Source organism: Hypomesus nipponensis, chromosome 3, assembly GCF_054491055.1.
Source record: "Hypomesus nipponensis isolate SF chromosome 3, ASM5449105v1, whole genome shotgun sequence".
NCBI classification, from domain to species: domain Eukaryota; kingdom Metazoa; phylum Chordata; class Actinopteri; order Osmeriformes; family Osmeridae; genus Hypomesus; species Hypomesus nipponensis.
Window position 1 is genome coordinate 12435729 of NC_140363.1, and position 14437 is coordinate 12450165.

Sequence of the window (14437 nt, forward strand, 5' to 3'; positions counted from 1 at the left end):
GATTGCAGATGATGCAATGTAGGCCTTATAAAGTTAAACTCACTTTGGAATGTACTGTGTTCATACAATTAAATGTCAAGACAGATACATGTAATGTCTAAAGCTTCCATTGGTTCCAATGTTATGCAGTTGTATGATAAATTAAAGCTGGAAAAAGAGCACTAGGGCTTTAAATGACTTCTTGGCCCTCGGGCGCTCTTGCTAAACACCCACGTCAGCACAGCAGTTTTTTCGGTCTAACAAAACGGGTTTCGGTCTTTAGGGCTGAGCAGGAAGTGAATGAATGTGTACCCTTAACCAGAAAAAGGAGTGAATGTACTAACGTTTAAAATGGATATGGTGACAGAGATGGGGTCGAATAGGATTTATCGGGCACCGGGTGAATCAGGTCACCAGTGAGTATTTACAGATAAAATGTTGAGGGTAGAGCTTCGGCAGAAACTAGGGAAGCGGGTATGTCAGGGCGTAAGCGGGTCTTGCAGATATCGCGTGCCTGAGAAACGGACGCTGGGTTCCGCAGCAGGCAAATTATCTCCCCGCGGCTGTGCTCTGCAGCTTTGGCAGGAATAGGGTGATCCATGGATCAAAAATCGGGTGTAGAGGGAGAGAGCTCGTCTTCACAAATTATTTTATCATGTTTGGCTGTTGTAGTTACCATTGCTGATATGTCCTACAATATGTTGTCTATTGTGCGGGGGCTGTAAGTGGGCGTCTCTCCAGGTCTCTGGGCTGCGCTCGCGCGCAGCTACCCGCTTTTCTTTCGGTTGCACTATCAACAGTCGCAGGCATTGGTTTCGAGAATGCAGTGAAATTGCAACAATTGTATTGAATCATTGCAACATTTTTATTATGCAACATCGACTCAAACCGGGTGTTACTGTAACCTACTGTACATCGGGCACTGCAGCACAGCTTCTGGGCGAATGAGTCCAGTAACCTATTTCTTCTTAAATCGAAAAGCGTATTCATTAAATGTGTTAGAAATATTTATTTAGAAATAAGAATAGCCTTATTAAAGTTGCTGGGGAAATGATTATAGCCTCAATGAAGGCTCGTATGGCCCATTTTGTTCCTTTGTTTAAGGAATCTTTTTATTTTGGCTATTTCACATCATTTATTTCCTAGCCACTCATCATAGTTTTTTGTTATCTTGAATGTTTTAATTTGCATCATTGACGTTTGATGGATGTTGTTACCCGATGCTTTCACCTCGTCGGGTGTTGCCCCTTCAATAAAAAAAGATGCTTGACTGGCGGCTGATTCGACCACTCAAGTTGCTGGATTGTGGGTTGTGGGCGGGAGTTTCAGCGGATTTGACTTTACTTCACCGTGAAAACGAATGACTGTCTATCCAAACCTGACTTTTGGGTGAACGAACCGCAATGTTCTAATTAAATAAATGTATAGTTAACTAAACCTTGTAGCGCACCTACTTTATCAACTTTTATCAGTTAACTTATTCAATATTCAAACTCACACTGCAAATTATGCACTACCAATAGTAATTCTTAAAGTATAACATATATTTATATATATATATATATATATATCCTACACATACAGTAAATATACATTAGGGCTACCATGCCATAATTCACTACCCTTTGTCCATGTGTTCTGTGTTTCAGACAGACCCAGCGGTGGTTCCACAGCACAGACATCACTGCTGACCACCAGAGCTGTCTGCTAAAACAGCTGGATGAGCAGCGGCACCAGGAGCTCTTCTGTGACTGCAACATCCTGGTGGAGGGTCAGCTCTACAGAGCCCATCGCAATGTCCTCTTCGCCAGCAGCGGCTACTTCCGGATGCTTCTCTCCCAAGGCTCCGAGAGCAGTGACGGAGACCCCATCAGCGCCTCGTTTGATGTCTTCAGCCCCGACACCTTTACCGTCATCCTGGACTTCATCTACTCAGGCCACCTGGATCTCTCCAGCCACAACGTCATTGAAGTGATGTCGGCCGCCAGCTACCTGCAGATGAACAATGTCATCAGCTACTGCAAAGACTTCATCAAGTCTTCTCTAGAGATTAGCGCTAAGGATGATGATGATCGTTACCTCAGTCTGTCGGAGACCAGCAGCTTCCCCCAGGGGGTCGGAGAAGATGCCGTTGAGCAGCAGGCAGCCTGTTCTGGCAGCCCCCCGGCAGCCCTCTGGTCCCACGACAGTTCAAGGTCCCAGGGGGTCTACCTTGTAAAGGATCCAGACTTGGAGGTCCCGGACCTAAAGCAGGACCCTGGAAGTCCCTCTCACACCAAGCCCAGCCAGCAACAGTGCAGTGATGCAGAGGGTCCCCAGGACCCAGGTGATCCCCTGTTTACGCTGCCTGTTCCTGGACGGAGGCGCAGGGGGGCAGCCAAGAGGAAGGCCTACGGCACTCGCTCAGCCACCCAGGAGGCCTTGGAGGTGGAGGAGGCTCGATCACAGAAGGCAGAGAAGGCAGAGGAGCTGTACGCTACGCTGCCCACAATTGTGGGTGTTGTTGGACTCTTCAACAAAGGTGAGCCCTTTGTTGAAACAATTGACAAATGCAAAGTCAGGTTACAGAATAAGTTAGATACTGTATTCAGCCTTGAAGGATTTAAAGTAGTTCACAATCAAATTAATAATAAATACAAATGAGGTTATTAGGGTAAAAACATTTCTAAAAGCCTTTCTTTCCACAGACCTGAACCCCTCCATGCGCTTCAAGTGCCCCTTCTGTACCCACACGGTGAAGAGGAAGGCAGACCTGAAGAGACATTTGCGATGTCACACAGGGGAGCGGCCTTACCCCTGTCAGGCCTGCAACAAACGCTTCACCCGCCTAGAACACCTGCGCAGTCACTATGAGACGGTTAGTCTCACCCGGGACTAAAACACACATCTGACAAATATTATTTTTGTGCTGTATTTGTGATCTTCAGTTGGCAAATTGCTTAAGGACATATTTCTCATTTGAAACCTTACTTTTTTTCATGATCTACAGATTCATCAGGCTCGGAAGCTGGTTTGCAGGAAGTGCAAACGTCTGGTAACAGAGGACAGTGGACAGGTGGTGTGTGAGGGGACACGGCGCTACCGCCTTTGTACTGAATGTATTCGGGAGACAACGGGCTGTGAGGACCTACCCATGGATAGCATAGATGGGACCAATGAGGAGCCTGCTCTATTGCTTGGCGTTGATGGAGTGGAGGAGGGAGAGACTCAACGGTCCTGGCTGGTTGCTGACGATGATGACTTGGCAGAGGACTCGGGGGCTGACCTCATCATCCAGGAAGTGGATGACAGTGATGAGGAATTACAGTAAAAATGTTTGTGTGGATGTATCAAAGAATATATTTGACTGTTTATGCAAAATGTAAGTAACATTTATTGTTGTAAATGCCAATGATGTACTTACTATAATTACATTTTAAAGGATTGAATTGAAATATTCTCTTTTTACACTTTTGTTCAGTTTTGTTGAGTTTTAATGTTAAGCACATGCTTTTTCTGGGTGAATGCAATGTTCAGAGCTCTCAAGTTTTATAAAACGTTTGGATTACCACACCTGTACATAATGTTTATGGTCATGCATGTGTATTAAGAAGAATTATGTTCAGCTTTAAAAAGTAGGTGATATAATTGAGTATTGATGACAAACTTATTAATGAGATTAATTAATGAGAAATCTGGGCTTTTTTTTATTGTTGAATTGCAATGACACTTCCATGGGCAGCATTTTTAGGGTTCCTCCGCCAGGAGGACCCTATTATAATTGTTGTTATTATTATTATTATTATTGTAATTTATCTCATGAACACATTGGTAAAAAGTTTTGAAATTTAGCATATTGATACAACATGCCACAACTACGACCCAAACACAGATTGGCCCACATCAGACCATAGGGGGCGCCACAGGCCACGCCCAAATGTCCACTTTTCAGAGTGGTTGCATTTCCACCCCATTGCTCCAATTCTTCTGAAACTTGGTATGCATGCCTCATTTTTCATGAGGAACAAAAAAGCCTCAAGGACCCATAAGGTCCAGCATGATGGATTTTCCTGTACAGTGATAATTTGGGAAAACCTTCAAAATAGATCTCCTCCTACAAAAAGGTCAAATTGACTTGAAATTTTGTACAGATATGTATCATTGACATATTTAAAAATGTTACTTAAGACAGTTGAATCAAATACAAAATGTCTGAAAGGGGTGAATTTATGTAAATGTCCACATTGCCTCAATAAGTTTGTGTCACTAAATTGAATGTAATTTTGAATGATGGTTTTTCAAACCCAATAGGCTTTAAGATGACACCACCCTGAAGTACCCTGCAAAGTGTCACCTTGATATGTAAAAATATGACTGAATTACAGCTGTTTGAGCTTGGACCAAATCTTACAATGCTTTCCATTGGAGAAACATCTTATTTTATTATCCAGTTGATAAGTGAACATGGCAAAAAGTCCACATCTGGTAATGGCTCAATTGGCTGAAAGGCTTGATTGGTTGAAATGTTGTGCTGATAAACAGAGGGTTGTAGGTTCAAAACCAGTCAGAGGCAACAAAAAAAAAATCATGGACAGAACGGTTTCTCGTGTTCCGGTCAATCCTCCGATTGTAAAACATAGCAATGAGTGTTTATTTGAGCCCATAACAACACTCCGATCATCTGTTAAGCAAGACTGTGTAAACCACTGCAAAACAAGTCAGGAGTCTACATATGGTCTTGTCAGATTTACAACCGAATGAGCTCGAATGAAGTAAATTGATCATCAGACATCTCTCTGAAGTACCACGAACAATTTCACCTTGGTATGTCAAAATATGATTGAATTATAGCTGTTTCAACATTGGCTTAATCTAACGCTTACCACAGGAGAAACAGCTTACTTTTTTGTAGAGTAACTGAAAATGAATATATTCAACACTGAGAATAGCTCAATGAGCTGGAACGGCGACCTGCAAAGTATAAGGTTGTCAGTTCAAATCCAGCCACACTGTATGAGCCTGCCTTTAATTTGAATATCGGTTTAGTTTAACAGGATGACATCGTTCTGAAGTACCATGCTCAATTTCACCTTGATATGTCAAAAGATCATTGAATTACAGCTGTTTAAACTTGGGCCTAATCAAACAATCCGTGCTACAGGAGAAACAGCTTTGTTTTTGTATACAAAAACTGACAACATATCCTTTTCCTTGCGTGTAGCTCAAGGGGTTGAACTTGTGTCCTACAAAGTGTGAGGTCACAGGTTCGAATCCAGGCACAGTCTTTTGGCCTGTCATCATTTTGATTACTTGTTCAGTTAAACAGGCAGACATCCTTCTGAAATACCATGCAATTTCATGCAATTTCACCTTGAAATGTCAACCGTTTCTTAACCTTTGTCCCAAAGCTGACCAAAAACGAATACTTATATCACGCAGTCGGAACACAGCTAGATAATCAGCGTCAGCATTCTTGGGTACCCAGCATGGAGTGCGGCATGTCAAAAAACGCTTAGACTTGTGGGAAATAGTTTGGTTACAAAAGCTGTGCAAGGGATTTCAGTTGTTGTGTTCGTTCAGTTAGATGTTTGTAATGTTATTGTTGGTTAGTTAATATAATCTTGTTGGTCACCCTGATTGTGTATGTTGTGTAGTTTAATACCACGAGAGAATCATCCATTGTACCCTCACCATCTATTCTTGCAAGGAATTGTATATGAACGCTTCCCTAACTCAGTTGCTCAAATGACTGATCTTATTTGTGTATACAGAGTGGCTAGATACACGAATTTGTAACCTTATGCTCATGAGTTCAAATCCCCATTTAGCCTATGGTTGTTGGCCAAACATTAAGTAGTTTTGCTCTCTTGTTGTCCAAGTCTCAATCTTCTACAGTGTACATGTTCATAATATTTTGCCATTTTGCGGAGGAACACGCATCGCTGCTTGCAGCTATATTGTTTAATTTATTTTTATGTTGTTTGTCCACAGTTGATTGTGAACCATGCTGATTATTATGATAATTGATTATTTATTGCCTTTTGTACTTTTTTCCGCATAATAAAGATATTTATATACAGTGAATATTGTTTGCCTACATCTAGGGCACAAGATGCAACATCTACACATTTCCTCTACTGTGCAGTCCTTTTTTTCCCCCAACTACATTTTCTCAGTGCACTACCAGTAGATGACAGTATTGAGCTAGACGACCCGAGCGTAGTGTTGCCAACTTAGAGAGTTTCTCGCCATATCTGGCGACTTTCCAAACCCTCCTGGCGACTTTTATTGTCAAAAGCGACTAGCGACAAATCTAGCGACTTTTTCCAGTGTTGTTGGAGACTGGTGTTTTGGAGACTGACGCAAAAACGCATATTTTTGGGAGTACTGTCCCAGATAATGTCTAATAAAGAGAGAACTGCCACTCTCGGGAAACTTCCGGGTTCTGAACTGGTTGAAGTTCCATGTGAGGGCGCTAACGAGCGAGTGCAGAATGAATTGAGGTCTATGGAGCGGTACCCCTCAAAATCCACTTTTCTCAGGATATAATTTTTTGTCTAGTAATTTGAATTCTGAATTCGAAAGGGGAGGCAAAAAAATACATACTGCTGGCTGTTAGATTGTTTTAAAGTCGCCTTTCTGTTCTAAAAAGCTTTTGAAAATGTAATTGACGTCATACACATCGTACGACCAGAGCTACTGCTTTACGGCAAGCTCTGGTCACTAACTTTTTTCTCTCAGGGCATCGACAACACAGCTGACAGGTTAGGCTCTCCCTGTCAATACACATGCTAGAAAGAGCTTTGGCTTGCTAATGTTGTTGCTAATGTTGCTAATGCTCTGACTTTCTGATTCCGCTTCGGATGCCATCAAGCGGGAGCTCTGGTCGTATCAGTCCTTCACTCATATCTATGCCTTCACTAACCAATCAGCATTCATTAGCAGAATACTAGCGTGTTATGGGCAACAACGACTCACCCTGTAAGAAATCAAAAGGACATAAGTACTCGTTCATTCAACTTTCGACCTATAATCCATGTTGAACATGCAAAAAAACCTAAAATCAAATCGGAGATTTCTCAACGACAATCAGGCGAAAGAGACAAATGTAGCCGTTCAGCTCCATAGACTCCCATTCAACATGCACTCGCTCGCGATCACCCCCAGTGTAACTTTGGTGGAACTGCAGCCAAATTCGGTACAATGGAGCTTAATAGGGAGTGGCAAGGCTCTCCTTAAACAGGCTCTGACTGTCCTCAAAGAGCAGCGTCTGCTCTGCCGTGAACTCCTCCACCGCCCCAAAGCACTCACAGAACGGAATTTACGTCAGTGGATAGGCTGAACCAACATGGCGGCTGTCATGAGAATTGTCAATAGAAGTGTTTTTAATTGTAGAATGGGTCACCAATGCTTAGCTTTGAGTACCACTACTTCGGTAGCAGTGGCGAAATCAGTGAGTACATGTAATTGTGTTCACTGCATGTGTTGTTACGGATGATTTCGACCGGTTCACGAAGTTGTTCCCGAATCAATGGTTTAATTAATGCAAATGCTAGTTTCCTAGCTAGCTATCTTGCTTAAGTTGGCTAGCTATCTTGGAAAATGTAAGTCAAGGTAGTGGTGTGACCATCTTAGGTTCACCTACGTAGTGTAGTTAACCACGGATCTCAACTGTCATTTTCCAAATAGATTTGCGTATATTAGGGTATCTATCTAATCAAGCCTCTCTACCATCAGGTTGGTGTGACAGCAGAGAAAGCTCTCCCAGAGAGAGTAAAAATAGTTGAGGTTGGACCCAGAGATGGTCTTCAAAATGAGAAGGTAATGATCGGCAAAAGGTGTCAAACCCTAGATGGCTGGGTGTGTTACATAACTTCCTGTGATGGTCTATTAAATCAAGCTTAGACAAATGTACCATGGATTTCTCTTTCCATGCTCTCTCTCTCTCCTCTCTCACACACACAGACCATAGTTCCTGCTGAAGTAAAGATTCGCCTCATTGACATGTTGTCAGATTCAGGACTCTCTGTCATTGAAGCCACAAGCTTTGTCTCCCCAAAATGGGTTCCACAGGTGAAGTTAGTGAACAGTAGTAAATTGAAAACATACAATCTCAAACCTGGAGTGGCCATGTATTATTCTCTAAAATACCTCTATTAATAATCCCAATGTTCGTTTTTATATTGTTTGCTAGATGGCAGACCAGGTGGAGGTGATGAAAGGCATAAACAGGAAACCAGGTGTGTCCTATCCTGTACTGACCCCCAATCTCAAGGGCTTCCAAGCCGCTGTAAGTACCTGATCACGAACATTTTCATGAAGTATAGTTCATCTAGGAGTATTACTCCTAAGGACCAGCCTACAGAATAAAGTCAGGCGGTTGAACAATCTTTAGAAACACGTCTTTATTGTGTGTTGACTCAGTATTTCTACATGTATTTGTTCTTTCACGTCATACATTCTTTTTCCGTGCTTTTGTACTTAGGTAAAGGCAGGGGCAGGAGAGGTGGCCATATTTGGCGCTGCATCTGAGTTGTTCAGCAAGAAAAACATCAATTGCTCTGTGGAGGAGAGCCTGCAACGTTTTGAGGAGGTCACCAAGGCAGCCAAGGAAGCCGGTGTGCCAGTCCGGGGGTAACACCAGCAGAGGGGAAGGTTCTAGAGACTGGCAAGAACAAGGAGGATGTGGATTGTTGATATCAGCTTATGTCTCTCACCTCTATTCTTTGTACTTTGCAGGTATGTGTCATGTGTATTGGGGTGTCCATATGAGGGCAATGTGGCACCAGAGAAAGTAGCACAGGTGAGTTCCTCTCTTAAACCAATCTTGGCGGTGGTGTGTATTTTATCTCAATTGAGAATGTGTCTTGACCACCGTGTGCCTCAATATGACAGGTAGCCAAGCGTCTGTACTCCATGGGTTGCTATGAGATCTCTCTGGGCGACACCATTGGTGTAGGCACACCTGGGGGCATGATTGAGATGCTGGAGGCGGTGGTCCAAGAGGTGCCTGTCGGTGCCTTGGCGGTGCACTGCCACGACACGTACGGCCAGGCCCTGGCCAACATCCTCATTGCTCTGCAGGTATAGGAGCTCAAGATGATTGAGTTCTTGAAGCATCTCATCAATGTGCATGGTGTCATGTGACCAAGCTAAATGTGTTAAACTCACCCCAAATACCGGCCACCCACGCCATTGAATTGCCAGCTTTTTGGTGTTGTAGTAGGCTTAAGCTGTGTTTATGAAAGGTGGTCATTACGAGTATGACCATATCATAAGACCATAGTTTGTCCCCTAGTGTGGGCAAGTGAGGGAAGAAGTGATACTGATGAGCGACTTGACAACACCTGTTACACATACATTACTTATACAGGTGTGTGATTATTTTGAAAATCCTCTTTCTCCTCCAGATGGGCATCAGTGTGGTGGACTCCTCAGTGGCTGGTCTAGGTGGGTGCCCATATGCACAGGGGGCTTCCGGGAATGTGGCTACCGAGGACGTGGTCTATATGCTTCATGGACTTGGTATTCATACAGTGAGTCTACCTCTCTCTTTTCATTATAATCTTTTGATCTCTTACTGTCTTTCCCTGGTCCTTTTTTACTTCCCTCTTTTTGGCGTTATTTTCCATTCTGATACAATCAAAGCTTTGTTGTCACCTGTGTTCAGTTCATTTGAAAGAGTCGGAGCTTCAGGACTGGAATTTCCTTGTTTTGTAGTTCCTTGTTCCTGCTTCTGAAGCTCTTTTTCTATGTCCATTGAGTTCTACCTCTCTCTACCTCATGTTCTACCTCACTCTCCCTCATGTTCTGACTCTCTCTCCATCTCAGGGAGTGGACCTTCCCAAACTTATGGATGCTGGAGCTTTCATATGTCGTTCCCTGAACAGAAAGACCAGCTCCAAAGTGGCACAGGCCACCTGCAAACTCTGAACGTGGACTCTTAAAGCCCTTTCAAAAGGATACATCAACGAGTACGTCAAGTTAAGATCAGGGCAAACAAAAGAACACATGGGCCACCTTTTAATGACTTTATCTGAAAATTACATTATAGTTAAATCTATCTGAAATTACCACTACAAAAATGTCTGTTTAGACATTGCTGATCACTGGTGCCTTATCATTGCGGTCATGTCTTTCATGTTTGTGGTGCATTTTTTGCTCCAATTACTGTGTACTATGTGGTCATTACATTACTTTATGGCTTATGCAGACTTAAGTGATTGAAGATTTTAAGTCTTTCTTTTTTTTGCTGTGACTTGCTGTGCCTGTAATCCAGTCTCAAGTCCTACAGTATATGGACACTTCTGGGGATTGGCAGCAAGCCTTTCCTCAGACACTTGATAAAGAGTATAGTAGTTATTGTCTGGAAATGTTATCACAACTGGGAGACATTAAGTCAAGGAGATGGCATTTGACTAAATGGGTCATTTTGGTTAATGTTGTACTAGTGTACATCAGTGGGTATCCATGTTAGCCAAACAAAATGTTCATGGCAGTGTTCAACTTCGTCAACTGTCATTGGGCATTGGGTGTAGAACCATTGTTTCATTTTGTTTGAATAATCATCCGTCACTTTTGATATCTGAATGATTTTCTTATTGGTTTTACTTTTTGTAATAAGTAATGTGTAAATATTTATTGTAAAAGGTTGCACTTTCCATTGAGTTTATTAGACATGTAATCTTTAAATGAAGAAATAACTTTGCTTTACTTTAGAAATACATAACTGTTTGTTGAAGGTTGTTTATTCAAACAGTTCCGATTCTTCCTAGCTGCAAATGAATCATACTGGTGAAAGGGTATCAGACTGTAGGCCAAGTTTAAAGTAATTATGGATTCGGGACTATATGGTACTAATAAGTAATACATGTACCATTGTAAGGTAGAAGTGGAATAAACAAAAAAAACATTTACCAAAATATAGTTGTGAGGCTGTGATTTAGCACTTTGACTATAAAGTGATTCAGAACAAACACATACTGTACTTCTGTTTGCCATCCACACCTACCAAAACCTGAAGTACGAGCCTGACCAGCTAAACTGAAATTCCTCTGCTATACAAACACATTTAAGAGATCCTTGACAATGTTCTTTAGCTTGAATATCTTAATGAGAATAGGTACTGTCACTGAAAGGTGAATAACTACATTCCTCATAGTTAAGACTTGGGAATTCATTACTAGGGAAAAGTAACTTGGTAACCATAGACATTGGCTATGAACCCTACACGCTGAGAAGGCATACAAAATACTACCAAATAATACTATAAGGAGACAGCACACAAGGCTTATGTTAGTAAATTGTGTAGTAAAATGTGGCAGACACATTTGACCCAAGTTGTTGACTTTTGTCCTGGATTTTACGGGATTGGTTTATTAAATGGCCTGATTCTAGAAGATTTGCTTTGACCAGCTAGGCGCAATCTAGGTTTGAGAGCCACATACCTAGTCACCTACAGAGTCCGATCGATATCTAAGGTATAGGCCTATGTATCATGAGGAAAAAAAACACTGGTAAACAGATATACATACTAATGTACATGGATGACACAAGTAATTATACAAGAGTACGATTTATTACAACAATGTAAAACATAAAAATTCCCAGGTTTGATCATTTAGCTGCTGACCAAGCAAAGTAGTTCAGAACCGCATAACTGGTTGTCCTTTGTTCCTATTGTCTCTAATGTAGCTTGAAACATCTTTCCAAGACCAGTGTCAACTTGCATTCAGACTTCTTTTATAAAAACAACAGCATTCCTTTATCTTATTCGGATCAACATTGGATTTGGGAGAGTGTAGCTTGTGTACAAGCATGTCAAAACACAGACAATTTATGTACATAGTGCAGCTGTGCAAAACAAACGAGGGAGAAGAAACATTAGGTACGACAGAAAAGCACTGTTAATTATTGGAAAAGTTTTTTAAACGTTAAAACTAGCCAGGAATATAGTATGCCAATTGACTGTGCTGACAACCAAGTCCAACCAATGCCAAGAGACTGTAAATCACCGATACACTTCACTGTCTCCACTGTTTTAGTTGAAATTATGTTATCATTCTGTTGTAATGATCTAAGACAACAGTCTGTAAACCTTGAAATGGTTAAGTCATATTCTCAAGCAAGCTGGGGTTGCTACTGGTTGGTGTTAAGGAAGTCACTGAAACGCAGAAACGTTCTAGGTATTTCTTGTTTCATTTCCCCCTGTACATCATGGAAGCATTGGCATTGTGTGTGCATACCAAAACCAGGTGTGTCTTAAAACTCTTAGCATTCAGTGTCAGCGTCTTTCCACCCACGTCTCACCTCCAACATCTTAACCTGGACAGCCCCAATGGAACGATAAAAAAATTAGGAAATGTATATGCTCAAATTGTCATGTCAATTTTATTTTTTATAATTTATTACCAGGATTGTTTCTTTCTCCATCCCCATGGCAGTCGAAAGTAGACTTGATTTTGTTAAGTCTTAGCCAGTCTTAGTATATGGCTTGGGTCTATAGATATTTCAAGAACATTAGTTATAAATACTTTTTTGTAGGGAAAACTTGCAGCTAAAACTGTTTTTCATTTAATGTCTCTTTGAAAGATGGGCACAACCAGGATGTAGCCTGGTTCTGTGGCAGTGCTGGCCTTGCAAACGTCCTTTTTACAGAGCAGAGGATAGATTAGGAGCTGAGGCACGCATGTCCTCAGTGAGTTTATATGCAGGTTTATAGGCAGACCTGATGCTGTCCTTGAGCGGAAGCTTATGGTTCTCCCTGGACGAGTGAAGACTGCAGTTTTTACAGGAAGGATCACTGTAATCATGGTTGTGAACGGCCATTGTGCGCTTACGCCTCTTCATCTTCTGTGCGTAGTTGGCAACACGCTTAGAGATCAGGTAGATGACCTCGCAGATGTTGAGGACGATGCAGAGGGCTGAGGCCCCCACCATAAAGTAGGTGAAGACCTTCTTCTCTGTGGGGTGTCCAATATAGCAGTCCACCTGGTTGGGGCAGGGCCACACCTCACACTTTACCAACCTGGGAAGGTAGAAGCTGTCGTAAATGTGATGCAGGACGTAAAGGAACCCCACCTCAATGCCCGTCTTGACGAAGAGGCTGAGCAGGTAGGTCCACCACAGGCCGCCATGTTTCTTGGCAATATTTTTGTAGATCTTGGCGTCCTCGCCAAACTTGGCACGGTACTTCCGTTCCCGTTCGTCACGGTAGGCCACATGCATGACTACCATGAAGGAGGGACAGGACACGAAGATGAGCTGTAGGGCCCACAGGCGGATGTGGGAGATGGGGAAGAAATAGTCATAGCAGACATTGGCACAGCCCGGCTGCTTAGTGTTGCAGTCAAAGTCTTTCTGCTCATCACCCCACACACGCTCCGCTGCTACTACGTATACCATCACCCTGAACACAAACACCACAGACAGCCATATCCGACCAAAGGCGGTGGAGTACTTGTTAACCCCACTGAGGAGGGCTTGGAAGGTCTTCCAGTCCATGATCTGGGCTTGACAGAAAGTGTCTCTTTTTTAGAAGTAGTTTTCTCTTGTTCAAGAGCTGTGGATAACTGTTAGCAACCTAGAAGAACATGAGAGAAAGAGTGAGGGATCACAAATGTACTGTTGAAATTTACACCAGTTGTATACCCTAAGACACAGTTATTAATCACTTTATGATGGAAACTTGAATATTAGTCTATCCTTGTCAAGACAGCATGTCTGTAAAATTATCATGACTCGAACTATTACGGTATCACAAACGTAAAATGCATGTTCGAGTATTCTGAATTGAGTAGGCTACTATTTCTATTTCACAATGTAGGCTACTTTAAACTAACAATGTTTCCAACGGTTTATAAACAACAGATGTGAGTGAATAAAATGCCTCTTCGGTTCAGTAGTAAGGATGGGTGGGATGACGGTTGAAAAACACTGTCTACAAATGATTTTAACAATCTTTTTTTATGTAGGTAGAACATCAAAAGTGGTCAAACTAAAAAGAAATATGACGTAAACTTCTTCATAACTCTTCATTCTCCATGCGCACTTTAACTCCCATGATTGATGAAAAAAGTTACTAAGTTAATAACGTTTCACTTACCAAATATGTCTCGATCCATAGTTAAAACCGCTTTTAGTGAAATAATGTAAGGTGTCGTTTACAATTTTGTCATACGTTTTCCGGACAGTCTTTAGACCGTCTATTAGTTCATCGCTCAGGTAACTCTTCTGGGCTGGTCTTGAGAAATAAGTCTTGGAAATCGTTTGTGGGTGTGGTAAAAGAAAAGAAGAAAAAAAGACTGCTACAACGTATTGAGACCTAGATGAGTAAAAACATGTTGAGATTTGGCGATGTATCATGTTTTTCCTGGAAAGCATAATCTAATCTATTTCCTATTGAATAATAGAACATTGAGGTTAGTTAACTAGCCTAATTAAAGCTTCCATTTTACTGCAAAACAAAAGGTCTTCATGC

At 41.9% G+C, this 14437-nt stretch overlaps 3 protein-coding genes across 4 annotated transcripts; 2 read left to right on the forward strand and 1 right to left on the reverse strand.

The window, feature by feature from the left end:
• The first annotated feature begins 244 nt into the window (after nt 1-244).
• zbtb8a (zinc finger and BTB domain containing 8A) lies at nt 245-4555 on the forward strand. The gene is made up of 4 exons (XM_084676518.1): nt 245-395; nt 1629-2500; nt 2667-2836; nt 2969-4555. Exons 1-4 carry the CDS (start codon nt 331-333, stop codon nt 3287-3289), a joined length of 1428 nt encoding a protein of 475 aa, XP_084532644.1. The 5' UTR covers nt 245-330; the 3' UTR covers nt 3290-4555.
• A 2104-nt stretch (nt 4556-6659) lies between these two features.
• Nucleotides 6660-10882, forward strand: hmgcl (3-hydroxy-3-methylglutaryl-CoA lyase). 2 transcript variants are annotated; one of them, XM_084676520.1, is made up of 9 exons: nt 6660-6722; nt 7696-7779; nt 7924-8031; nt 8153-8248; nt 8444-8592; nt 8698-8761; nt 8854-9042; nt 9369-9494; nt 9790-10882. In XM_084676520.1, the coding sequence occupies exons 3-9, from the start codon at nt 7963-7965 to the stop codon at nt 9889-9891; spliced, it is 795 nt and encodes a 264-aa protein (XP_084532646.1). In that variant the 5' UTR covers nt 6660-6722; nt 7696-7779; nt 7924-7962; the 3' UTR covers nt 9892-10882. The 2 variants fall into 2 exon arrangements, with proteins under 2 accessions (XP_084532646.1, XP_084532645.1); XM_084676519.1 differs by lacking the exon at nt 6660-6722 and adding an exon at nt 7214-7411.
• A 632-nt stretch (nt 10883-11514) lies between these two features.
• gjb3 (gap junction protein beta 3) lies at nt 11515-14186 on the reverse strand. The gene is made up of 2 exons (XM_084676521.1): nt 14063-14186; nt 11515-13540 (listed from the first exon to the last, which is right to left on the reverse strand). The coding sequence occupies exon 2, from the start codon at nt 13459-13461 to the stop codon at nt 12610-12612; it is 852 nt and encodes a 283-aa protein (XP_084532647.1). The 5' UTR covers nt 13462-13540; nt 14063-14186; the 3' UTR covers nt 11515-12609.
• Between the last annotated feature and the right edge of the window lie 251 nt (nt 14187-14437).

Excerpts from the sequence above, each read along its gene's own strand:
- zbtb8a (XM_084676518.1), top strand. The coding sequence starts at position 331 with ATGGATATGGTGACAGAGATGGGGTCGAATAGGATTTATCGGGCACCG. Across the intron at positions 2,501-2,666 it reads TGTTGGACTCTTCAACAAAG|ACCTGAACCCCTCCATGCGC; the intron begins GTGAGCCCTTTG and ends TTCTTTCCACAG. Across the intron at positions 2,837-2,968 it reads TGCGCAGTCACTATGAGACG|ATTCATCAGGCTCGGAAGCT; the intron begins GTTAGTCTCACC and ends CATGATCTACAG.
- hmgcl (XM_084676519.1), top strand. The coding sequence starts at position 7,307 with ATGGCGGCTGTCATGAGAATTGTCAATAGAAGTGTTTTTAATTGTAGA. Across the intron at positions 8,032-8,152 it reads CCCCAAAATGGGTTCCACAG|ATGGCAGACCAGGTGGAGGT; the intron begins GTGAAGTTAGTG and ends ATTGTTTGCTAG. Across the intron at positions 9,495-9,789 it reads ATGGACTTGGTATTCATACA|GGAGTGGACCTTCCCAAACT; the intron begins GTGAGTCTACCT and ends TCTCCATCTCAG.
- gjb3 (XM_084676521.1), bottom strand. The coding sequence starts at position 13,461 with ATGGACTGGAAGACCTTCCAAGCCCTCCTCAGTGGGGTTAACAAGTAC.